At 48.2% G+C, this 26,553-nt stretch overlaps 1 protein-coding gene across 7 annotated transcripts in view; it reads right to left on the bottom strand.

The window, feature by feature from the left end:
- Positions 1-935: 935 nt before the first annotated feature.
- kank2 (KN motif and ankyrin repeat domains 2) overlaps positions 936-26,553 on the bottom strand; it is a 114,109-nt gene continuing 88,491 nt past the window's right edge. For all 7 annotated transcript variants that reach the window (XM_078531505.1, XM_078531500.1, XM_078531502.1 and 4 more), the window contains 9 exons: positions 24,252-24,479; positions 22,907-23,018; positions 15,249-15,932; positions 13,427-13,514; positions 11,438-11,657; positions 10,113-10,255; positions 8,703-8,903; positions 5,038-5,145; positions 936-2,773 (listed from right to left, as the gene is read on the bottom strand). In XM_078531505.1, the coding sequence (XP_078387631.1) occupies positions 2,714-2,773; positions 5,038-5,145; positions 8,703-8,903; positions 10,113-10,255; positions 11,438-11,657; positions 13,427-13,514; positions 15,249-15,932; positions 22,907-23,018; positions 24,252-24,479 (1,844 nt within the window). In that variant the 3' untranslated portion in view covers positions 936-2,713. The remainder of the gene's footprint in view (positions 2,774-5,037; positions 5,146-8,702; positions 8,904-10,112; positions 10,256-11,437; positions 11,658-13,426; positions 13,515-15,248; positions 15,933-22,906; positions 23,019-24,251; positions 24,480-26,553) is intronic.

The following is a 26,553-nucleotide window of genomic DNA, read 5'->3' as shown; positions in this document are numbered from 1 at the left end:
AACTGGTGTATCCATCCCTGAAGTATAGAACTGAGTATAGTTAGGAGAGAGGTGAAATATAAATATATAATATAAAAAGAGCTTTCGTTTATATAGAGCTTTTCATGACCTGAGGACACCTCAAAGTGCTTTAAAGCTAATTAATTAAGTTTTGAAGTGTAGTCACTATTCTAATGCAGGAAACGTGGCAGCCAATTTGCACACAGCAAGCTCCCACAAACCAGCATTGTGATAATGCCCAGATAACCTGTTTTACTGAAATTGATTGAGGGATAAATATTGGTCAGGACATTGGGAGGAACTCCCTTGTTCTTCTTTGAAATAGTGGCAAGAGATCTTTTATATTTACCTGAGAAGGCAGATGAAGCCTTGACTTAATATCTCATCCAAAATATGCATATGTGTGTGTGTGTGTGCATATATACATGTACATCAGTTAATCTCCTGTAGCAATGCACACAGGGGAAACCATCAAAATCAAGTATTATCCTCAAGAAAGCTGATTCAGAGAGTGGGAGAATGAACCTTGGCAAGAAAATATAATTCAGTCCACGTTTTGAACTCAGATTTTAGTCCTTATTTTGATATTTCTATGATAAACTCCCACGTCCACATTTACAATGGAAGACAGCCACGTTCATAGTGTGACAACTTTATATGGACAAATGTGGACCGAGCCATCTCTAGTAGAAAAGCTGACAGGAGTGGTGCATTTGCAGGGCTACACAGATGTAGATTCATTCCAAATAGATTTGTGCTGTACATTGATCCAAACAGATCCCCACTGAACCCTCAGCCCTTCTCCCGGTACTGGTCTGCCAGACAGGAACTGCACCATTCACCCTGCAATTCTCCACCTCGTCACCTTTGAAGTCTTAGCGAGATTTTCCTGCACACTCAAGGAGAGATGGTTGATGAAATAAAGCACAGGCCAGTAATAATCCCTTTTCAGTATATTTCAATATGTGGATTACAAAACTCTTTGATAGATACTTCTGTATAAAGGCTAATAACAAAGACACCAAGGGAAGGGGCAGGTCTAGGTACCCCACAGAAAGCACCAATCCCAGCGACATCAACAGGAATGAAGTACAACTGGTTATTAGTAATAGATAAAACGGAGAGTGGCAGGAGACAAGACTGTAACCAGACCTGTAAATATCAGCTTAATAATATACACAAGATTAACTCCAATACATTTGGCTTATATATCAAGTGTGTGCAATGGGTGTGAGGGGAGGGAGGGTGTATGATGGTGCATGGTGTAACTTGCTTTATGTTCAACACTGGGTACAGCCTGGTCCTGAGCTTTCCATATTCCCTTTGAAACAAATCAGGTGATGTTTTAAATAAAGCCATTGGAATTCAAACACGAGGGGAACAGAGTGGTAGAATGGCTGCCCATTCCTAAGCCCCACCCAATTTTTCATCCCAATGTCTCCAGCCTTCCTCCCTCCACTCTCTGTAGCCTCTGGTCTCTAAACTACGATACTGGGCTGGTCCACACTGACCTCTAGCTGGGTAAAGTAGTCATTGTTTCCTGGCTTTCCCCCCTCCCCCAATCCAACCACAAATATTGGCTTGTTGAAGCATCACTCACACCCTCTGTCCTGTTGAAATCGTTAATCTCCGCTCCCTGCTCCCCTCTTTCAGTTTTCTAGCAGTCGTGTGTCATTGCCCAGCTGAGGGAGTTGGCTGCTGGGTCCATAAATCAAGTACCAACTGGGTCCACTCCTTCATCCCCGGGCTCTGCCAGTTCTGAGTTGGCGGCTGAGGACTGTGGTCAGCGAAGTTTGACCTTTCCCCCCTCCCCCTCTCACTCTGGGTCAGGCCATTGCTCAAGCTAGGGTAACACAGCCCCACATAATATTCAGCACCTGTGTCATTCTCACCATCTCCCGCTGACTGATATTAAGCAGAGCTGTTTGACTGCATGATCAGGGAAGTTCAGAACCAGAGTCTGGCCTTGAATCTCAGAGCCCTGGGGGGGGTGTGAATCCAGCCTCATCTCCAGCTGGACACTGGTTGACCCAGTGCCATCCTAACAAGGCCGCTTTAGAGTCTGCCAGTGTGAGCTGGAGAACAACCCCGAGCGGCAGCATCGCCTGATGCCTGCACGATAGCTCCCTCTATCCTGTCAGTCTAAACTCTACAACGCAGGCCCTGGAGATGCTGGTTGTCTGCACCAGTGTCACTGGCTGAAGCATCGATAGAAGCACAGCCCTCAGGAGATGGTAAGGGGAGCGCCCAGGCCGGACACAGCTCCTGAGAATCTTGGCGAGGTGTCAACTGACCTAAAGGGAGGAGGGGGAGAGGAGCCAGAGATGGCCGGAATCAAACTGAATCAAACATAGGCCGACTGTCCTTTACAACGTCTACATATCTTCTTCATATAAAAAGGCTGGTGGACGGATTGCGAGATTGTCGCGCAGGTTAAAGCTGCAGGTTTACAACCTGCTGATGTGAGGGTTTTAATTTCCATTCGCTCTCTTTGTTCAGACCTCGTGCCTCGGTGTACGAGTTGCCCTCCGAGAGTTCATTAACACAGGCGACAGGCTCCGCCGCCGTACCTCAGTGTCGAACGCAATCTGGGCCTACCCCGGCAAGGAGGTACCCCGGCTGTTGGGGAGAGATGCCCTCAGTCTGTTCAGGCCCTTCCTGTTGAATTTCCACTTGGTGCAGCATAAGGAGCTGAATCGAGTGGCACTCGGGCCTACTGCTGGGCTTTAGACGGCGAGGGGTGAGCCAGGCTCTGTGTGTGGGCAGGTGGAGCCTGTAGCAAAGGGTTAAAAAAGCACAGCCAGGTTAGACATTTGGTTTTTTTTTATCGACACAGCCCCTAATCAGACAGACTGGGATGAGGAGAAACTTCCGCATTCAGAGGGCTGTGAATCTTTAAATTCTCTACCCCAGAGATGTTCAGTCGCTAAGACTGATAGATTTTTGGATACTAAGGGAGTTAAGGAGGAGTCCCTGAGGTAGGTGATCAGCCATGGTGGTATTGAACAGCAGAGCAGGCTCGAAGGGCTGAATGGCCTCCTCTTGCTCATATTTCTTATCTTTAATCAGACTTCACTGAGTTGGGCACCTGTTTGTGAGCACAGAGACAGGAATGGGAAGCAATGCCTATCCTACAGAGCGAGGGTCACAATGATTCATTTACTTACTAACTAAAGAGCCAGACGAACAGGATCGACAGTCTGGTACAGAGAGACAAACCCATGTGGTAAAACATCCCAAAGCCCTATGCAAGAGTAACTATCACAGAAAATTTGACACTGAGACACATGAGACATTAGGATAAGTGACCAAAATATTTTCAAGAAGTGTCTGTCAAGGAGGAAATGTATAAAGAGGGGCGGAGAGTTTTAGGGAGGGAATTCCAGAGTTTAGGGCCCAGGCAACTGAAGACACAACCACTAATGATGGAATTGGTGATGGACAGGAAGCCAAAATCGGCAGAGTGGAGATATCTGCAAGGTTACAGAGATAGGGAGGGGTGAGGTCATGGAGGGGATTGAAAATGAGGATGAGAATTTTAATGTTGTGCTGTTGTGGGACCGGGAACCCGGCGATCACTGGGGATGGGGTGTGATAAGCCAGTGGGGTTTGGCGTGAGTCAGGATATGGGCGGCAGAGTTTGGTATGAGCTCATGTTTGTGAGGCAATGGAAGGTGGGAAGCTGGTCAGGAAACTGGAGGTAACAAAGGTATCAATGAACCCTGTGTGGTGAAGGGATATGGAAGTGTCACTCCAGATTGTAACTGGTTTAGGGTAGCTCCTTTGTGCCCAGTCCAATAGCGGACCGGGTTTATTTTTTAACAATTACAGGACACTTGGGGAAGGGGGACAATTACCAGATTGTAAAATGTGATAACCCACCCGAGGTTGTGAATGGTTGGATCTATCTCTATGACTGGGATAATGGTACTCATAGCCTCTAAATAATCAATTCACCACCAGAAAACCTTTTAAAAACTGGAGGCAATTCACATTATCGCCAGGTGAGGGCAGTGACTGCCCAGGGCTGTAGCTAACGAACAGTTACATAGAATTTACAGCACAGAAACAGGCCATTCAGCCCAATTGGTCTATGCAACTGTAATTGCTTCACATGAGCCTCCTCCCATCCTACCTTATCTCACCCTACACTTCTATTCCTTTCTCCCTCAAGTGTTTATCTCGTTTCCCCTTAAATGGGTCTACACTATCCACTTCAACCACACAGTGTGGTAGCAAGTTTCACACTCTAACTACTCTCTGGGTAAAGATGTTTCTCCTCAATCCCTTACTGAATTTGTTAATGACTAGCTTATATCTCTGGAGCCTAGTTTTGGACTCCTCAAGGTGAAAACATCTTCTCTAACATTTTACCTGATGAAACCCCGTCATAGTTTTAAAGATCTTTATCGGGCGCCCCCTCGATTTTCCATTTTCTGTAGGAAACAGCCCCAGTCTGTTCATTCTTTCCTGATAGTTATAACCTCTCAGTTCTGATATCATCTTTGTAAATCTTTGTTGCACCTTCTCCAGTGCTTCCATACCCTGTTAGTAATAATGGGGACCGGAATTGTGCCCATTCTGCTAAGCGTGGTCCAACCAAGATTCCATACAAGTTCAACAGAGCCTCTCTGCCCTGCCTTATACAATAGGCACCCCAGGGGATGGGGGCACCAGAGAAAGGGGACACTTGGAGTCACTCCCTACTTGCACCAAACAGAACGAGAGAGACACAGAGCGAGACAGAGATAACTAGGTGGAAACAGGTTAAAGATGTCAACGCTGTGGGAAAGATAATGAACAAAAATCGGATTTAAAATGTGGTGAGGTAAAGCTGGTCCAGTCCTGCGCCCGTTCGACAGGAATCTCCGACTGAGCGATTGACAGTTGTCATGGAGACCCCTTCGAGATGGCCTGGCCCAGCTACACTGTCGGAAAGAGACCAAGGCACTGGGAGGAAATCGATGGGCTTTGCAGGTTTCGTTGGCTCAGTTAACGGTGGGCGCAGGATTGAGGATGGGTTGTTGGGATTCTCACCGGGGAAGAGCTGCGGAGGTCCTTGGAGTGATTCAGATGCTTGTAGAGAAGGGCAGCAATCTCCTTTTGTCCAGACTCGACTGCGATAGAGACTGCAGTGCTACCGTCCTGTAGATAGGCAAACAAAGCATCACAGAGTGTCCTGCCCCTTAAAAATACAGTCAGATCCCTGACTCCGCATACGCTTGGCTGAATTTCCCAGCAGGCTGACTCCCAGTGCCCCATCCAATTAGGGACAGTGGGCGGGCCACCCGGGCGGCAGGGCCAATGGGAGCGCTCGAGGCTGTGGATGGTCAGCAGCTCCGCCCAGGGGAGGTGGAAGCTGCAGATTTAGGCGGGTGCGACTGTGAAGCGGCCTCAAGATGGAGGAAAACCTCGAAAATGATTAAAAGTGTGGTCACAGCTGTCAGGCCAATGGTTTCGAGGGGAAACCCCTACACAGGATGGCCTGCAGCTGTTGCCTTCTGATCCCCATGGCCCCAGGGAGCTGGGGGGTCGGGGGGTCAGGGGTCGGGGGGTCGGGGGTTGGGAGGGATTTAAAGGCAGTGGCGATAGCTCCCTGCCTGTCTCTGGAGAGCTGGTGGGCTCTGCACACAGTGGGCAGCCGCTCCATTGGCGAGGGCTTCCGTCTCTATCGGAAAGCGGCCTGTAATTGGGCTTTTAAGTGGCATAGTTGGCTGCCCGCCTCGTTGGAGCTGCTTGCCTCGTTGGAGGGGCCTGTCACATTTCTTCCCTGTTTTCCCCAGGAAGTTCCCTTGGAGACACAAATGCATTGGGAAGCCATCCAAAAGCAGCTCCCCCGTCTGTTCCCAGTCCCCATCCCCCATCTCCAACCTTGTCTCCAAATGGTTGGGATATTCAGCCCACTGTCTGTACGCCCACGGTAGCTGTACTATGTACACACTGTCTGTACAATTCCCCATGTGCTGTGTACACATTGTATGTCCCTGTTCCTCCTGTACTATGTACACACAGTCTCTTCCCCTGCTCTCCCTGTTCTGTGTATGCATTGTTTCTGTACCATTCCCCCTGTGCTGTGTACACACCTTCTCTGGACCATTTTCTCCTGGAGGGAATTTTCCGGTCCTACCTGCTGCCTGGATTGTCCGCTCCTGCCGAGAGTCAATGGACTTTAGGCTGGGCCACCGAATGTACCCGGGTGGGTCCCACCCACACTGGGGCCAGGAAATCCCGGCCACTGTCTCTATACCCGTTTCCCTCTGTACTGTGGACATGCTGCCTGTGTACCTGTTCCCCTATATATTCCCCCTAATCAATGTGTACGTCAATGCCTCTAACATAGGAATGGTGTATTGGTTTGTAATTTTAATATAATTTAATTCAACATTACCCTTCTTTTAGTCTCTTGCCCACCAGTTCCCTCTTACCTAGGATTTCGCAGCTGCTGAATTTGTTTGTCTATTTTTGTTACTACATGAGTGTTACATGTTTGTATGTGTTTAACCTGATTTACTTAGGCTTTATATGAATTTTTAATAAGTTACACTGTGATTTAGGCTTTGGGCTTCACAAAAGTGCTCCTTGAATAAACTATTTGTAACAGCCCCTCTCGTGACTATTTGTGTATGCACCAGTGTTCCTGTTCTGCAAAGATATCACAGTCTCAAGTCTTTTCAGTTCCTGCTCTACTTTCTCCCTTAGAGAATAGGGTCATGGATGGGGCCTGCAATACACTGGTCTTATGTTCCTCTGAATCTGTACATTAGCCTTGTATCCTTGATAAAAACAAAAAGCTAAAAGCTACTGCGGATGCTGTATCCTTGAATCAGTTTGGCTAGACATCCGAGGGTATTTGTTGATCACATCGTCTCACTATTTTGCTTTGACACAAGGAAGCTCGTTCCAATTTAATTTGGTAACCAGTTTCTTCTGAACAAGGCTGGTTTCTCACCCTTCCCCACTATGATGGGCAACTTTGCACATTGCTCATTGTGTGTGATCGGGAACTGACACACTTCCCATTATGGGAATTTTCTCTCCTCCATAACTGCAAAGCTCAATGTGTGATTTCTCCAGCTGATGTTGACTCAACTTTTCAAGACATAGTGATTCGGAAATCGTGCTGACTGATGCGCCCCTGACGGCCTCCATCTTTACCGGATCTCCATCCAAGGCTACTTGGACCACAATGCCCGGTGAATTTCCACGAGACATCTTTGTGCTTCAGGTCACATGGGTCTCAACTGACCCCTCATCAACAGCCATGTGCAGTGACTGCCATTTCATCCAGCCAGTGTTTTCTCCGTTTACCTTCTTCTACCAGGCTTTGGCACAGTGACCCTTCTTCTCGAAGCTGAAGCATCCTACCTTCACAAATGGACAATTCCAATGCCCAAAGTTGGCCTAACCACCGGCAACAGGACTTTGTAGTACTACTGCTACTACTAACTGCTGGTGTTGGGGCCTTCAGCTTGCTCAGCTACAGATTATTTACTTCAGCAGATGATGGGCAGTTGTTAACTCCGACCTCTCTTGAGTCACGTTCCACTGTGTTCGTGGACAGTGCTGTTTGACAAGCTATGTCGGAAGTTAACTTTGGCAACGTCAGCAACTTACTGTGAATGCCTTCACTTTTTTTAACTGCACACAAATCCCTCTCTTGAAATTCTCCAAAATGACCATGAAAGGGCAGCTTTTTCAGGGCCGCTATAAACTCTCCAATGTCCTCACTGGGCAACTGATTCCTGGCTCCGACTGATAGCTTTCTGCAAACTCCAGTGACTTGGGACGGTAGCAGTGCTCAAGCTAACACGAAATATCCGACAGTGGCTTGTCCTTTGGCCTAGGAGGGGGCAAGCGAATTCTTGAGCGTTTCATACACTTCTCTGGGCCTGCTTCAGTCAAAAATATCACCCTTTTCCTTTCCCCCACAGGCTAGGGAAATCCACAATCCCATCTCGCTGCCAGACGGTGATAGATTCGCAGGACGAAACCACTGGCGTATACACAAACGGTCACAAGAGGATGGGATGGTGCATTTCAGTTGGGTACTAAAACTCCAGTGGTTTTGCCCTGCCAAGATATCACAATATTGTGTATACACTGTCCCTGTACCCATCCTGCTGTACTGTGTATACACTCTACGCACAGTATGTGTCATCTCAGAATGCACTGTTCCTGTGCCATTTATCCATTGTACTATAAACACCATCTGACTATACCAGTGTGCGTCTGAATAATACTCAGTAAATTACTTCAGTGACTCATATGTGATGACACATCTTTTCCCTCTCATTATTCTTCCATTAAATATTTCTCCCTCCTCTCCTGATTCTCGCTGGATTCAGTCCAAAGCCTTCTGCTGTCCCAAGGCACCTCGCCTGGGGTGGGAGCTTAAACAATATGTCTTAGCCGGGGATACCATGCAGGGCATTGCAACTGACCATCAGCCTCACTTCCCTCAAACATCAATCCGCGCACACTTTGTAGTAGGAGCACAGGGGAGCAAATCGGAGCGGGAATCCTGTTCCCCTCTGTTCCCCTCTGCGGCCCAAGGCCAATTTTAGTGGTTGGCTGAGCCGCTGGGTGCAGGCCTATATTGCAGCCTGGGCGTTTCCTGCGTTTTAACCAGCTCAGTGGGCAGGTGGGGGGGAACCTGCACCAGTCTCACCGCGGGGAGCAGTTCCCCTATCTAACTCACTCACGTTGTCCGCTAAAGTTACGTCGCAGCGAGGCATCTCCAGCAGGAGTTTGACAATCTCCACGTGACCGTGCTCGCAGGCGCACATCAGTGCCGTCGACCCATCATCATCCTGGATGCTGACGTCCGCCCCGCACGCCAACAGGGCCTTCACCATCTCTGCCCGCCCGTGGCTGACTGCTAACATCAGCGCCGTCTGACCCGCCTGTCGCAAAGAAAAGGGGGAAATACCATTAGTGTTAAGGCCTCCAGGACCAAAGGTCTACTCTCCTACTGCAGCCGGTGCACAGGGCCGCAGTCTGAGTCATCCTAGAACTAATCTAACTGTCCAACCCAAACCAGGTGACAGCTCAGCTTATAAAGGTGAGGCTAGAGATGGCTGGAATCTTCAATTGTTACAGGGCGGTCACAGGTATAAATTCACTAAATGTTTTTCCAATCCCCTCATCCTGCTTACAGCTACTGATAATTTACTCAATAGTCTCAGAAGCCATGGGAGACGGGATCAATAAATTTCTACAATCCTTTCACCAACTGTTGACATCCCAAAGCGCTTTACAGTCAATGAAGTATTTTTGAAGTGTAGTCACTGTTGTAATGTTGGAAACGCCACAGCCAATTTGCGCACAGCAAGCTCCCACAAACAGCCATGTGATAAACATAAAAACACAAGAAATAGGAGCAGGAGTGGACCACACGGCCCCTTCAACCTGCTCCGCCATTCAATTGATCTTGGGCTTCAACTCCACTTTCCCACCTGTTCCCATTTCCCTTGATTCCATAGAGACAGAGAGACCAAAAATCTGTCTATCCCTACAACCCTCTGGGGGTATGGAAGAAATTTCACCTCATCTCAGCCCTAAATGATCGGCTCTTTACCCCGAGACAGTGCCCCCGGGTTTTCGATTCCCCAACCAGCGGGAAACAATCTCTCAGAGTCCACCCTATCAAACCCTATCAGAATTCTGTAAGCTTCAATGAGATCACCTCTCATTCTTCTAAACTCCATAGGAAAGAGGCCCAATTTACTCAGCTTCTCATCATAGGACAACCTCCTCATCCCAGGGACCAATTTAATGAACCTTCACTATACCACCTCCAAGGCAAGTATGTCCTTCCTTAAGTATGGACCATATCATCTGTTTTATTGATGTTGGCTGAGGGATAGGAGACTAGGGAGAACTCCCCTCTGCTCTTCTTCAAAATAGTCACCTTAGGGTCTGTCATACACACCTGAGGGGGCAGACAGGGCCTCGGTTTAATGCATCATAGAAATCGCAGGTGTCATGAACCATTCACTAAACACCATGACCTGTCGGTGTCTGGTGCGAGGGTGGGCACAGCTTCATGCCTGGACAGTGGGGGAGGGAGGGGGAGGAATGGATGGAGAGCGCTGGTTTGACCTTTGACCCACCTGGCTGGCTTTAGCGTTGACATTGCCAAGGCGGAAGAGCTGTGTCACGGTCTGCATGTCGCTTTCGGATTGGAGAGCAGCGAGCGAGGCCAGCATGATGGCTGTGTAACCGGCTTTGTTCTGTTTGTCCAAACTGCAGGCGCCTGTGACAGGGAGGAGTGGGCACAGGTTAAATACACAGCACACGGCCAACAGATCGTCAGCACCACCACATCCAACTAGGTGCAATACTTTAAAACGTTAAAGGACGGAGGGATTGTTTGCAAAAAAAAAACTTGCATTTCCAAAGGACCTTTCATGACCTCAGGATGTCCCAAAGTGCTTTACAGTCAATGAATCACCGCCGTTGTAATGTAGGAAACATGGCAGCCAATTTGCGCACAGCAAGATTCCACAACTGATTAGATAACCTGCTTTCAGTGATGTTGGTTGGGGGATAAATATTCACCAGGAAGCCAGGAAGAACTCCTCTGCTCTTCTTCAAACAGTGACCATGGGATTTTTTTACATCCACCCACCCGAATGGGCAGACATGCCTTGGCTTAGCACCTCATGCAAAAAACAGCACCTCCAGCAGTGCAGCATTCACTCAGTACTGTAAGAGTGTCAGCCTAGAATTTTTTGCTCAGGTCTCTGGGGTGGACTTAAACCCACAACCTTCTGACTCAGGGGTGAGTGCTCTCACTGAGCTGACACCTTGTCAAGGGCAGCTTGGAGGAGGAACTAGAGGCTGATGGGGGCAGCACTGGAGGTGGGTGGGCCCAGAATTGATGGTCGGGGTGCCAGTTTGCCAGCACCACCCTGTCCTCGAGCCATTTTCGAGAATACTGGCTTGGGGGCGGGTTCTCCCTCTGCAGTGGTGGCCTGGCAGCTGTGGGAGGTCTGACTTTTTGACTGTTTTCAAAGTGCTGACAAGGAGCTTCCATTTTGAGGTGCCCTCTCTCTCCCTTACCCACCTTGGCAGGCTGCTGCTTGCTCAGTGCCATAGGAAGCTCCTATTAAGCCTCCAGTGTCGGAAGCCCGCCCAGTGTCCTTAACTAGACGGCAAGCGCACCCTCTGGCCATTCATTTGTATTTGTTACAAAAATTGTGTCTGTTGACTGTTTCCGACATGGGGTGGGATCTGGAACCAGAAGTTGTCCCAACATCAGGTTTCTGACCCCAAAACACAAATCTCGCCCTCCAGGTTCCAGCATAGTCACAGGTAAAGCAATACCTTAGGCTGTTCCTAAGTGGAGGGTTTATAAGGTTCAGACTCTCTCCCAGTGGAGAAACACAGTGTGGCAATGAGGGACACAAGTTGGGGTAAGAGGCGAAGGTTATACCTGTGTCTAGCAGCAACCTGACAATGGGGAAGTTGGAGTGAGAGACTGTGTAGTGAAGAGCAGTGTTTCCGTTGCCATCAGCCATGTTGACTATCAGCTCTAGTAAATTTGGCGACATTGCCTTAAACACAGCCAGGTGTTGACGCACCACCTCAGGATCTGCTGTCTTCGGGCTTGACACTAAAAGCCACTCCTGCTGAACCTTGAGATAGCTCAATCTCTGCAGGGCATTGAAGAAGGAATTCATCAGGAATTGAATACATCTTAACAATTTATCAGCCAACACCCCCAACAAAATACTTCAAACAACTTGCCTATATGCCCCACTCTAACTGTCCCAATACACTTAGCTCATCTGCCCAGACACCCCCATTCTTATCTGCTCAGATACCCCCATACAAACCTGCCTAGACATTCCCATATAAACCTGCCCAGATACCCCCATTCTAACCTGCCCAGATACCCCTATTTCTAACCTGCTGAGGTATCCCCATACTAACCTTCCTAGGTGCCCTTATTTCTAACCTGCCCAGATACCCCTATTTCTAACCTGCCCAGACACCCCTATTTCTAACCTGCCCAGATACCCCTATTTCTAACCTGCCCAGATACCCCTTTTTCTAATCTGCCTAGATACCCCTATTTCTAACCTGCCCAGATACCTCTATTTCTAACCTGCCCAGATACCCCTATTTCTAACCTGCCTAGATACCCCTATTTCTAACCTGCCCAGATACCTCTATTTCTAACCTGCCCAGATACCCCTATTTCTAACCTGCCCAGATACCTCTATTTCTAACCTGCCCAGATACCCCTATTTCTACCCTGCCCAGGCATCCCTATTTCTAACCTGCCCAGAAACCTCTATTTCTAACCTGCCCAGATACCCCTATTTCTAACCTGCCCAGATACCCCTATTTCTAACCTGCCCAGATACCCCCATTCTAATGTTCCCAGTTGCCCCTATTTCTTACCTGTCTAGATACCCCCATACTAACCTGCCCAGATGCCCCTATTTCTATCCTGCCCAGATACTCTCTAGCAAACGTGCCCAACCTTCTTATCTAATTTGTCCAGATACCTCCAGCAAAGTTATCCAGTACCCTCAACACAAGCCAATTAACCCACCAAAATACACTCTCAAGGCATGCTCCCATTCTACCTGCTTACCATTGCAAAAACCTCTCTTAACCTACCAAACACCTCCCCCATTGAATCCCTCTTCCGTCCTCCCTATCACCCCTCCGACCCCCAAAGTATTTTAACGTCATAAGTATCATGGCAAAAACAGCTAATATCGCTCGTGAAAATATTTCAAAATTAATACTGAACATATTTTGGTCAACAGTAACAAAGATGAACCTGTCCAGTCAGAGATGTAAGTATGTTTCTTAGCATAAAATATTAGGACCTTGGACAGGGTGCGGAGGAGTTTCACCAAAATGGTACCAGTGATGAGGGACTTCAGTTATCTGGAGAGACTGGGATTGTTCTCTTTAGAGCAGGGAAGGTTGAGGCGAGATTTTGTAGAGGTGTTCAAAATCATGAGGAGTTTTGATGGAGAAACAGCTTCCTACGGTAGCAGAGTTGATAACTAGAGGACTCAGGTATAAAATAATTCTGGAAAGTGCTGTCTGAAAGGATGGCGGAAGCAGTTTCCAGAATAACTTTCAAAAGGGAATTGGATAAATAATCAGAAAGGGAAATTTTGCAGGGCTATGGGGAAAAGGTAGGGGGAGCGGGACTAATTGGAGAGCTCTTACAAGGAGCTGGCATAAGTACGATGGGTCGAATGGCCTCCCCCTGTGCAGTATTATTCCTTAAGAGGAGTGCGTTGTCAGCTCGATCCCTCTCACGCTGCTTCTGGGTCTATAGAATAATCAGGCACTTAACTGAAGGTGTGCGGGGAAAACACACTGTGAGCTTATCACTTGGTGTTGCATGAGGGGAGAGTGGCTGGGGAGATTGATAAACAGCAAGGTAGCATACCATGTCTTTGTTTGTGAACCGGCCTGGATCATTGAGGTGTTTCTGCAGAGTCACGCAGGCTGACACCAAGCCCTCAGTCAGCTCAAACCTGAAAGTAAGAAAGACATAGATGAGTGAGGGATCACACAGGAGTCTGTACCATCACATTCTGAAACACAGCAGGTATCTCATGGCAACAGGTACCTATCCTACCCCTCAAAGCAGCCCCTCAGCTGTTATCGGCAACATTAGCGGTTGAAAGAAAGAAGAAACACTTGCATTTAAATAGCACCTTTCACAGCCCTAGAGCATCCCAAAGCGCTTACATCCAGTGGAGCACTTTTGAATTATCGTCACTGCTGTAATGTTGAAAATGTAGCAGCCAATCTGTGCAGAGTAAGGTCCCCATGAACAGCAATATGATAATAACCAGATATTTTGTTTTTATTAATGTTGGTGTTAATTGTATATTAATTGCATTTAATTGTATGCAGGCAGTGGGCATTAACTAGTGACTCACTTGATTTCCAATTAAATGCACACAGACTGAAACTATGGTTGTTGGGTTAGGAGGTGTATGCTTGTACTGTGTAACTCTGTAACTAAATATACAAGCATGTAAAGATTGGCCCTGGTTCTAACCTTCGCCAACTGGCTTTCTGGAGTATACCAGATGCTTGAGAAATAACTATTGGTTCAGGACACTGAGATATATCAATATCTTATATGTCCACCTGAGAAGACAGACGGGACCACGATTTAAAGTTTCACCTGTAGGACAGGACCTCCAACAGTGTAGCACTTACTACTCACTGCACTAGGAGTGTCAGCCTAGAACTTGTGCTCACAGCTCCGGAGTGGGACTTGAACCCACTACCTTTGGACTTGCTGAATACTGAGCAACCCAATACCATGTTCCACTGGTATTAAACCTGTCACATCACACCCAAAAAGAGACATTCCTCTAGCACATGTCCTCACAGCTCTTCTTGGAATTCCCACTCAAATTATAAGAAGCCAACTGGGCAGATTGGGTTCAGGATTTCAGTGCTGGGGCCTGAGGTTGAATTCACATGTAAAGACCTGTTGTGACATAAGGCTGGGACAGTCTTAGCTATTCTTGTGACTGGCTAAGGAAAGGTTGCGGAGACATAGCGATGTCTGATCACTCACTGGTTCATTGGATGAACATAACTATTCACAGATATACAAGGTTACAGGTGTTACTTATTCTAAGCCATGAGCTTTCTCCTTCTAAACTCCTAGTTATGTGACTCTCTCTTGTATCATCATGTGGGTGGTACTGTTTCTCCAGTCCCAGACATTAACCCTTTCAGCCCTGGACACCTAATACTCCAATTCATTGTATAGATTCTCAGCACAAACCACCCTAATCTCAGTACTATGTTATCTGTTCCATTTAGCGAGGGAATCAAGGACAGGTAGGAATGGGAAATATCAAACTATCAAAATAAAGACATCTCTTCTCAGATAAAATAAAAACAGAAAGTGCTGGAAATACTCAGCAGGTCTGGCAGCATCTGTGGAGAGAGGAACAGAGTTAACGTTTCAGGTTGGTGACCTTTCATCAGAACTCAGGTTAAGTCTAGAGGGAGATTTATTTTGTACCTAACCCAGTGCTGTACCTGTCCTGAGGGTGTTTGATGAGGACAGTGTAGGGGGCGGTTTTACTCTGTATCTAACCACATGCTGTACCTGATCTGGGAGTGTTTGATGGGCAACTGAATGAAAAACATGGGACAGTTGATATTTCACAGCACTGTCCTTGCTCATATAAGAACGAAATTCTGCAAAAATTAAAAGTGAAAATTTATTTACTTACGTGCTGCAGTTTGCTTCTTGCATAGAACTTGCTATTTCATGACGATTGGCCTTTTCTGGGTTGTCCTCTCCCTGCTTGGCTGCTGCCTCTAGTTTATCTTCTGTTCTCTGCACCATCTCCTTCACATACTCTGCGCTCCCTACATTCTGAACCTCTTCCTCCCTTTCTGATCTCGCTGTGCACTGTGCTGGAGTTGCCACAATCTCGGTTTCCTGCACAGCCTTTGCTGGAGTCCCCTCGGTCTGAGACTCGTGCACAGTCTCTCCTGGAGTCCCCTGCATCTGAGTCTCATGCACAGTCTCTCCTGGAGTCCCCCGGGTCTGAGTCTTGTGCACAGTCTCTGCTGGTGTCCGCACACTCTTGGTTTCCTGCACAGTCTCTGTTGGAGTCCCCCGGGTCTGAGTCTTGTGCACAGTCTCTGCTGGTGTCCGCACACTCTTGGTTTCCTGCACAGTCTCTGTTGGAGTCCCCTGGGTCTGAGTCTTGTGCACAGTCTCTGCTGGTGTCCGCACGCTCTCAGTTTTCTGCACAGGCTCTGCTGAAGTCCCCTTGGTCTCTGCTTTCTCTGCCTTTTCTCCAGGAAGCCTCTCACTGGCTTCATGGTAATCACTCTCGGTACTCTCACCATCGGACTCACTTGATGAGCTCTCTGAACTGGATTCTTCAGAAGATGTTGACTCATATCTAGAAGAAAGAAACTAAGGCTCAGAAGAATCTTTTCAACTGATTATTCTCCCCCGGATTATCTATCCCCGCTCTCCCTCCCACTGTCCCATGTCTCATATCCCAAATGAGCCAACAATGCCAGAATATAGTTCCGTGTTGAGCAAATGCCCCCACTCACTGGAGCTTATCCATTGGCCCATTCCTCATTTTCAAACAAAAACAGGGAATGTCAGGAAACCCAATCCTTTCCACATACTTATCTGTTGCAACAGGAGTTATTAATCAGGAGCAGAATCCCAGGCAAGTGATCGAGAGCAGGGGCCCAGGATAGTGATCGAGGATGGGATTCCGGGGTAGTGATCAAGGACCGGATCCCTGAATAAGGATCGAGAATAGGATATCGGGGTAGTGAACTAGGACAGGATCCCAGGACAGTGATCGAGGACCGGATATCAGGATAGTGATCAAGAACAGGATCTCTGGATAGTGATCGAGGACTGGATCCCGGGATAGTGATCGAGAAGAGGATCTCAGGATAGTGATCGAGAAGAGGATCCCGGGATAGTGATCGAGGATACGATCCCGGGGGAGTGATCAAGGATAGGATTCCAGGACAGTGATCAAGGTCAGGATCCTGGGGTAGTGATCGAGGACAGGATCCCGGGATAGTGATTGAGAACAGGATCTCGGGATAGTGATCGAGAACAGGATCCCGGGATAGTGATCCAGAACAGGATCCTGGGATAGTGATCGAGAGCAGGATCCCGGGATAGTGATCGAGGACAGGATCCCGGGATAGGGATTGAGAACAGGATCTCGGGATAGTGATCGAGGACAGGATCTCGGGATAGTGATCGAGGACAGGATCCCGGGATAGTGATTGAGAACAGGATCTCGGGATAGTGATCGAGAACAGGATCCCGGGATAGTGATCCAGAACAGGATCCTGGGATAGTGATCGAGAGCAGGATCCCGGACAGTGATCGAGAACAGGATCTCGGGATAGTGATCGAGAACAGGATCCCGGGATAGTGATCGAGAACAGGATCTCGGGATAGTGATCGAGAACAGGAGCCCAGGGTAGTGATCCAGACCAGGATCCCGGGATAGTGATCGAGGACAGGATCCCGGGATAGTGATCAAGAACAGGATCCCGGGATAGTGATCGAGAACAGGATCCCGGGATAGTGATCGAGAACAGGATCCCGGGATAGTGATCGAGAGCAGGATCCAGGGGTAGTGATCGAGAACAGGATCCCGGGATAGTGATCGAGAACAGGATCCTGGGATAGTGATCGAGAACAGGATCCTGGGATAGTGATCGAGGACAGGATCCCGGGATAGTGATCGAGAGCAGGATCCCGGGATAGTGATCGAGAACAGGATCCCGGGATAGTGATCGAGAACAGGGTCCCGGGATAGTGATTGAGAACAGGATCCCGGGATAGTGATCGACAACACGATCCTGGGTTAGTGATCGAGAACAGGATCCCGGGATAGTGATCGAGAGCAGGATCCCGGGATAGTGATCGAGAACCGGATCCCGGGATAGTGATCGAGAACCGGATCCCGGGATAGTGATCGAGAACAGGATCCCGGGATAGTGATCGAGAACAGGATCCCGGGATAGTGATCGAGAACAGGATCCCGGGATAGTGATCTAGGACAGGATCCCAGGATAGTGATTGAGAAGAGGATCTTGGAATAGTGATCGAGGACCAGAACCTGGGATAGTGATCTCAGGATAGTGGTTGAGGACCCGATATCGGGATAGTGATCAAAAACAGAATCTTGGGGTAGTGATCGAGAACAGGATCCCAGGATGGTGATTAAGAACAGGATCTCAGGATAGTAGTTGAGGACGGGATTTCAGGATAGTGACCAAAAACAGGGTCCCGGGGTAGTGATCAAGGACAGGATCGCAGGATAGGGTTCGAGGACAGGATCACGGGATAGTGATCGAGGACAGGATTCTGGGATAGTGATCGAGGACAGGATCGCAGGATAGGGTTCGAGGACAGGATCACGGGATAGTGATCGAGGACAGGATTCTGGGATAGTGATCGAGGACAGGATCGCAGGATAGGGTTCGAGGACAGGATCGCAGGATAGAGATCGAGGACAGGATCGCAGGATAGAGATCGAGGACAGGATTCTGGGATAGTGATCGAGGACAGGATCGAGGGATAGTAATCAGGGACAGGATCCCGGGATAGTGATCATGAACAGGATCTTGGGGTAGTAATCAAAGACCGGATCCCAGGATAGTGATTGAGGACTGTATCCCGGGTTAGCTATCAAGGGCCAGATATCGGGATAATGATCAAGAACAGGATCTTGCGATAATGATCGAGGACTGGGTCCCAGGATAGTGATCAAGAAGAGGATCTTGGAATAGTGATCGAGGACCGGATCCTGGGATAGTGATCTCAGGATAGTGGTTGAGGACCCGATATCGGGATAGTGATCAAAAACAGGATCTTGGGGTAGTGATCGAGGACAGGATCCCGGGATAATGATCATAGAAACATAGAAAGAAGGAGCAGGAGTAGGCCATTCGGCCCTTCGAGCCTGCTCCGCCATTCATTATGATCATGGCTGATCGAGGATAAGGTCCAGAGGTAATGATCTAGGACAGGATTCCAGGACAGTGATCGAGGACAGGATCCTGGGGTAGTGATCGAGGGTAAGATCCCGGAATAGTGATCAGGAACAGGATCTCGGGATAGTGACTGGGGACAGGATCCCGGGATAGTGATCGAGGACCGGATCCCGGGATAGTTATCGAGGGTAAGATCCTGGAATAGTGATCAGGAACAGGATCTCGGGATAGTCATTGAGAACAGGATCCCGGGATAGTGATCGAGGACCCGATCCCGGGATAATGATCGAGAACCGGATCCCGGGATAGTGATCAGGAACAGGATCTCGGGATAGTGACTGGGGACAGGATCCAAGGGGAATGACCAAGAACAGGATCCCAGGATAGTGATCGAGGATATGATCCCGGGGGAGTGATCAAGGACAGGATTCCAGGACAGTGATCAAGGTCAGGATCCTGGGGTAGTGATTGAGGACAGGATCCCAGGATAGTGATTGAGAACAGGATCTTGGGATAGTGATTGAGAACAGGATCCCGGGATAGTGATCGAGGACCGGATCCCGGGATAGTGATCAGGAACAGGATCTCGGAATAGTGACTGGGGACAGGATCCTGGGGTAGTGATCGAGAACAGGATCCTGGGATAGTGTTCAAGGGAAGGATCCCAGGAGTGCGATCGAGGACAGGATCCCTAGATCATTGTGAAAGTCATAGTGAAAGAGGACATAGCTGAGAGATTGGATGGGCTAAACCTGGATAAAGAGGAAGAATTAGAAAGGCTGACTATATATAAAATTGAATAAGTCACCAGGACTGGAGAAGGTACCAAGGATACTGAAGGAAGTAAGGGTGGAAATTGCAGAAGCACTGGCCATAATCTCCCAATTCTGTTTAGATATAGGGCTGGTACCAGAGAATTGCAGATGTTGTATCCTTGTTCAAAAGGGCATAAGGATAAGCCCAGCGACTATAAGTCAGTCAGTTTAATGTCTGTGGTGGGAATGTTTTTACAAATGTCAATCCAGGACAAAATTGAAAAATGTTTTAAAAATGTGGATTAACTAAGGAAAACCGGCATGGATTTGATAAAGGCAAATTGTGTTTAAACAGCTGGACTAAATGTTTTGATGAGGTAACAGGGAGGGCTGATGAGGGTAGAGTGGTTGATGTGGTGTACATGGACTTCGCGAAGGCGTTTGATGAATTGCCACACGTTTGACAGGCTTGTCAGCAAAGTAAAAGCTCATGGAATAAAAGGACAGCAGCACCATGGATACGATGTTGCCTTAGTGATAGCGAATAGAGAGTAGTGGTGTTGGATTGTTTTTTGGACTGGAGGAATGTTTACAGCGGGGTTCCCCATGGGTTGGTATCAGAACCACTGCTTTCCTTAATCTGTATTAATGACACAGGCTTGGGTGTGCAGGGTACGATTTCAAAATTTGCAGATGACTTAAAACTTGGAAGTATTGTGCACTGTGAGGAGGATAGCGATAAACTTCAAGAGGGCATAGACAGGCTGGTAGACTGGGCGGACACGTGGCCGATGAAATTTAATGCCGAGAACTGTGAAGTGATTCATTTTGGAAGGAAGAAAGTGGAGAGACAATTTAAAATAAAGGGGTACAGTTCTAAAATGGGTACAGGGACAGAGAGACCTGGAGGGTGTGTGCGTGCAAATTGTTGAAGGTGACAGGATAGGTTAAGAAACTCGTTAAAAAGGCAGATTGGATCGTGGGTTTTATAAATAGAGGCAGAGAGCCCAAAAGCAAGGAAGCTTTGGTGAACCTTTATAAAACAACTGGAGGGTTGAGTCCAATTCTGGCCACACTTTTGAAAGAGAGTAGACAGGGAGAAACTGTTCCCATTGACGGAAGGATGGAGAACCAGGAGACATGATTTAAGGCTAAAGAACCAGAGGCAGCAGGAGGAAAACTTTTTTACGCAGCAAGTGGTTAGGGTCCAGAAAGCACTGCCTGAGAGTGTGGTGGAGGCAGATTCAATCATTCCTTTCAAAAGAGAATTGGATAATTACCTGAAGAGAAAATATTTGCAGGACCATGGGGAAAAGGCAAGGATGGGAGTGGGGAGGTGGTGGCAGTGGGACTAGCTCTTGCAGAGAGCCACATGGACACAACATGCTCAATGGCCTCCTTCTGTGCTGCAACCATTCCATGATTTGATGATCCTCCTCCAAGCACAGATCACTCTAACCAGCAGAAATAATGGTGTCACCATTTACAGTACAAGACAGCATCAAACCATAAGATTGGCTATGCTATCATATGGGGTGCCTGATCTGTAACCCCCAGGGAGTGACCTATCAAACCAGTAACTCTGGTTTAAAAAAGTCTGTGGCTCTTACATCAGCCACTGGGTGCAAAATAGCTGGATAATAAATGCACTGCTCCCCAGGGTATGGACTCTGTGTAACATTACAGAGTCTCTGCTTATTCAGTAGGGTAAGAACCACTCACTGTGTAACACTGCAAAGCCCCTGGTTATTCAGAGGGAATGGATCGCAAAACAGTACAAAGTCTCTTTTTATTCAGGAAGGAAAGAGTTAATAACTTGAAATTCTGGACAGTTTGCAGAGTCTGCTCCCAGAGTGATTCTCACCCTAGCCATGAGACTTAAGGACTAGCTCCAGGCCCCTGGACTTGATCTCAACATGAGCTAAGTCCATTACATATTTTCCCCACCCACACATTACCGCAGGCCCTCTGTACACCCTGCAGAGTGCGTGACTCAGCTGAGTATAGTCCCTATGATAACATGGGCGAGATCAGGAACTTGTTGCAGAGGGAACTCTGGGTATAACTTCAGGACTAAGATTATAACCAGCTCACCAGTATTAGTTAACAATTTTTTCTAGTTTTACTCTGAAGCAGGGGTAAAAAGCACTAATTCATCAGTAAAGTGATGGAAGGGATCGCCAACAGGGCCATCAAGCGGCACTTGCTTAGCAATAACCTGCTCACTGATCCTCAGTTTGGGTTCCACCAGGGCCACTCAGCTCCTGACCTCATTACAGACTTGGTTCAAACATGGACAAAAGAGCTGAACTCCAGAGGTGAGGTGAGAATGACAGTCCTTGAGATCAAGGCTGCATTTGACCGAGTGTGGCATCAAGGAGCCCTAGGGAAACTGGAGTCAATGGGTATTAGGGGGAAAACTCTCCGCTGGTTGGAGTCATACCTAGCACAAAGTAAGATGGTTGTGGTTGTTGGAGGTCAATCATCTCAGTTCCAGGACATCACTGCAGGAGTTCCTCAGGGTAGTGTCCTCGGCACAACCATCTTCAGCTGCTTCATCAATGACCTTCCTTCCATCATAAGGTCAGAAGTGGGGATGTTCGCTGATGATTGCGTAATGTTCAGCACCATTCTCGACTCCTCAGATACTGAAGTAGTCCATAATGAAATGTAGCAAGACCTGGACAATATCCAGGCTTGGGCTGACAAATGGCAGTAACATTTGTACCACATGAGTGCCAGGCAATGACCATCTCCAACAAGAGGGAATCTAATCTTTACCCCTTAATGTTCAATGGCATTATCATTGCTGCTCCCCCACTATCAACATCCTGGGGGTTACCATTGACCAGAAATTGAACTGGACTAGCCATATAAATACTGTGGCTACAAGAGCAGGTCAGAGGCTAGGAACCTTGCAGCGAGTAACTCACCTCCTGACTCCCCAAAGCCTGTCCACCACAAGTTAGGAGTGTGATGGAATACTCCCCACTTGCCTGGATGAGTGCAGCTCCATCAACACTCATAAAGCTCGACGCCATCCAGGACAAAGCAGCCTGCTTGATTGGCACCCCTTCTGAAAAACATTCATTCCACCCACCACCAGCGCACAGTAGCAGCAGTGTGTACCATCTACAAGATGCACTGCAGGAACTCACCTTTGACAGCACCTTTCAAACCCATGACCATTACATCTAGAGGAACAAGGGCAGCAGATAGATGGGAACACCACCACCTGGAAGTTCCCCTTCAAGCCACTCACCATCCTGACTTGAAAATATATCACCGTTCCTTCTCTGCTGCTGGGTAAAAATCCTGGAACTCTCTCCCTAACAGCGCTGTGGGTGCACTTAGACCATGTGGGCTGCAACAGTTCAAGAAGGCCACTCACCTTCCAAACACCACCGCCTTCTCAAGGGCAATTAGGGATGGGCAATAAATGTTGGCCTAGCCAGCGACACCCACATCCCATGAATGAATTTTTAAAAACCATCTGCATCTGAAGAACATGTCAGATGCCTGTTTAGAGTGAAACTCAGTGAGAATATCGATAAAAGGTCTTTCTGATCAAAGCTGTGAGGCTGGGAATCTAAACCAGCAGAGTTGGAATGTACCACTGAACTGTGGTAACTCACCCGCCATTCACTCCTATAAACTGAAGGCTCTTCTTTGCCGGAAGGCTTTCAGGACTCGCTCCTCTCTCCTTCTTTTTCATGATGGACTTGAGTTGTGCTCCCTGTGGGGAAACTGAGAGGAAACAGAAGGGGAAAAAGACCTTTACTTCAGAGGGAGTTGGCATTGTGAGGATCCCAGCCCCAACTCACAAGAACATATGAAATAGGAGCAGGAGTAGACTGTATGGCCTGTTCAACCTGCGCCGCCATTCAACACGAGTGTGGCTGATCTCAGGCTTCAACTCCACTTTTCTGCCCATTCCCAATATCCTTCGGTTCCCTGAGAGGCCAAAAATCTGTCTGTCCCAGCCTTATATGTACCCAACAAAGGAGCATCCGCAACACTCTGTGATGGAGAATTCCAAAGATTCACAACCCTTTGAGTGAAGTAATTTCTCCTCATCTCAGTCCTAAATGTTCGCCCCCATATCCTGAGACTGAGCCCCCATGTTTTAGGCTCCCCGACCAGCAGAGACAATCGCAGTGAGTCCTCTACCGAATTCCTTCAGAATCCTGTTTAATTCAATGAGATGGTCTCTCATTCTTCTAAACTCCAGAGAATACAGGCCCAATTTTCTCAGTCTTTCATCAAAGGAAAACCCCCTCATCTCAGGTATCAATCTAATTAACCTTAGTTGTACCGCCTCCAATGCACGTATATTCTTCCTTAAACATGGAGACCAAAACTGCACACAATATTCCAAATGTGGTCTCACCGAAACTCTGTAGCAAGACTCCTTTATCCCTATACTCCAATCCCCTTGTAATAAAGGCCAACATGCCAATTGTCGTAGATTCATGAACACATAGGGCACACCACAGGTGGCCACTCAGCCCATCATGCCTGTGTCAGCTCTTTGAAGGATGTGGGGTAGAGCACTGGGGGGAACGCCTCTATTCTACTCCACATAGAATTTTTTTATGTTCACCTGAGAGGGCACACTTGGCTTAAAAGCCTCATCCCAAAGATGGCACTTCTAATGTTGCAGGACTCCCTCAGTACTAACACTGGAGTGTCAGTCTATATAATGCGCTCAGGAATCCAGAGTGGGACTTGAATACGCACCTTGTGACCCAGGCAAGCCTGCTACCCAGTACCTTCGGACCATTGTAGCCAGGGCAATTGCTATTCGAGCCAATCAGGGAGCTACTTCTCAGGCACGTCAGCTGCTGCAATCTTCTTACAATCCATTAGGCTCTGTGCTGCTCTCCACCTGATACCAACTATCCAAACCACAATGTGGCAAAAACAAAAGGAGCTCAAACCTGTCAAAGGGTTAACACAGTAGACTGAAGGGTTACCGACCTGGCCTTGTCAAATCATCCTCAGATGGGACGGAATCCTCCTGTCTCACCGGAGCTAGACACCCCAGCTGGTGTTGGGGGGCTGTTGGTTTTAGGGTGGGGAGCTGCTCCGGCAGCGTCTCCATCGAGCTACAAACTTTGGAAGCCAAAAAATGCCGAGGAGCCTCAGCGACATTGAGTGAGCGTCTGGAGGGAGCAGCAGGGTCAGCTTTGTGGTCTTCTCGAGAGGCTTGACATATAAGAAAAATGATAAGATAAGGTTCTATCGCTCAGTGTCTAATTCAAGATCCATCTGGACTGCAACTGGATCCCTCCCTGCAAGGTAATCTTTCTGGTGGAGTCTGCCTGTATTTACCTCTTCCAGGTTAGTGCAGAAACAGACATCACATTAAGAATGCACTCCTCTGAGCATGAAGTTCAGGGGTGCTTGGCTAGTTTTACTCTGTAACTGTCCTGGGGGTGTTTGATGGGACAGTGTAGAGGGAGCTTTACTCTGTATCTAACCCTGTGCTGTACCTGTCCTGGGAGTGTTTGATGGGGACAGTGTAGAGGGAGCTTTACTCTGTATCTAACCCCGTGCTGTACCTGTCCTGGGAGTGTTTGATGGGGACAGTGTAGAGGGAGCTTTACTCTGTATCTAACCCCGTGCTGTACCTGTCCTGGGAGTGTTTGATGGGGACAGTGTAGAGGGAGCTTTACCCTGTATCTAACCCCGTGCTGTACCTGTCCTGGGAGTGTTTGATGGGGACAGTGTAGAGGGAGCTTTACTCTGTATCTAACCCCGTGCTGTACCTGTCCTGGGAGTGTTTGATGGGGACAGTGTAGAGGGAGCTTTACTCTGTATCTAACCCCGTGCTGTACCTGTCCTGGGAGTGCCCACTATGAACAATGGATTAAGAAAATGTTCAGTTTCTGAGTGTTCAGATGGTCATTTAAGTGTTCCTCACTCCCACATTCGGAATAATGCCTCCTACCTCAGTGGTGGGATGGTTTTCCAAAACTCAGCTAGGGTGTGTTCTGATGCAGGTTAGTGTTCACTTCAGGTCTGCTTTCTGCTCGGGTCTGTCGCAAATAGGAACTGGACTGAGGCTGCCCAGTCTCATTTTAATTGGGACCTCTCGGCTTGGAGCGAGACTCCTTCCCCCACTGATCTGGGCTGGGTTTCAATTCCCCAGAGCTGAAAATTCATTGTCTTAGCCCCTGCCTGACCCAGTCTCCTCATGATCGCCCATCAATGGAAAGGTTCATAATTCACTCCAGATGATTAAGTGCTCTATCCACATAAACTCCCATGAATAAAACCACTTCCTATTCTCTCTGATCGGACAGAATTCCTGTCCCAATAAAACACAAATCAGGATAAATCCTGGAGCAAGCTGCAAAGCCACTATCCAGCTGCTAATGTTCAGCAGATCAGATACTCTCAACACAGGAATGCTAGGAGGAGGGGAAGGGAATGAGGAATAGGGACCCAGGGGAGGGGAGTGGGAATTAGGGACACAGAGGAGAGAGTGAGGTGGAGGGAGCGGGAGAGAGGAGAGGGGAAGAGAGACTCAGCATGGGTGTGGGGGAAAGATACACGGGATAGGAATGGGAAAGAGGGAAGGAGGGGAGGAGGGAGGAAGGGGAACCTGGTGGGTGGGGGTGGAGGAAGCAGATCCAGGGAAGCAGTGAGGAGGATTTAGTTGGAAGTGGTCCAGCAGCAGGGAGAGGAGCTCATGGGAAGGATGAGTGGGCTGGAGTTTGACAGGAAATGGGAGTCCGGTAAAAGTGGGAGCAGCAGTTCCAATGGGTGGTGGTGGTGGTGGTGGTGTGGGGGGGTGGAGAGTGGAGTGGGGGGGTGGGGAGTGGAGTGGGGGGGTGGGGAGTGGAGTGGGGGGGTGGGGAGTGGAGTGGGGGGGTGGGGAGTGGAGTGGGGGCGGTAAGTTGATTCCTGTCAGAAGATGCTGATGGTTGACAGGATGCAATTGCTGATCCCAGCACCGCTGTATTGGAATGATCGGTTATGTCTCAGGCTCTGACTGCAGGCTGTCCTGACAGACTGAGAAGATGCTGAGTGGATGTTGTGTCCATTTGCCATCTCTGCTCCCCTGTCTTTCCAGAGCTGCTATTTTAGGAGAGTCAGTCAGATCCAATGGTTCTGTGCACCCTGCTGGATCAGCGCTTCTGTCAGGTCTCTGGAAAGCAGATCTGCTGTTTTCCTGCATTGTTCCAATATTTTTCTCATTGCTTTTCCCTCATTCTGCTACTGAAATCGCAAAACCCCTGCTTTGGGCTCATGGGGAGAATCATCCTCCATTTGG

The sequence above is a fragment of the Cetorhinus maximus genome, chromosome 28 (genome assembly GCF_964194155.1).
Source record: "Cetorhinus maximus chromosome 28, sCetMax3.hap1.1, whole genome shotgun sequence".
Classification (NCBI taxonomy): Eukaryota; Metazoa; Chordata; class Chondrichthyes; order Lamniformes; family Cetorhinidae; genus Cetorhinus; species Cetorhinus maximus.
Note: the sequence above shows the minus strand (reverse complement) of the source record. Positions and strands in the feature narration are given on the sequence as shown.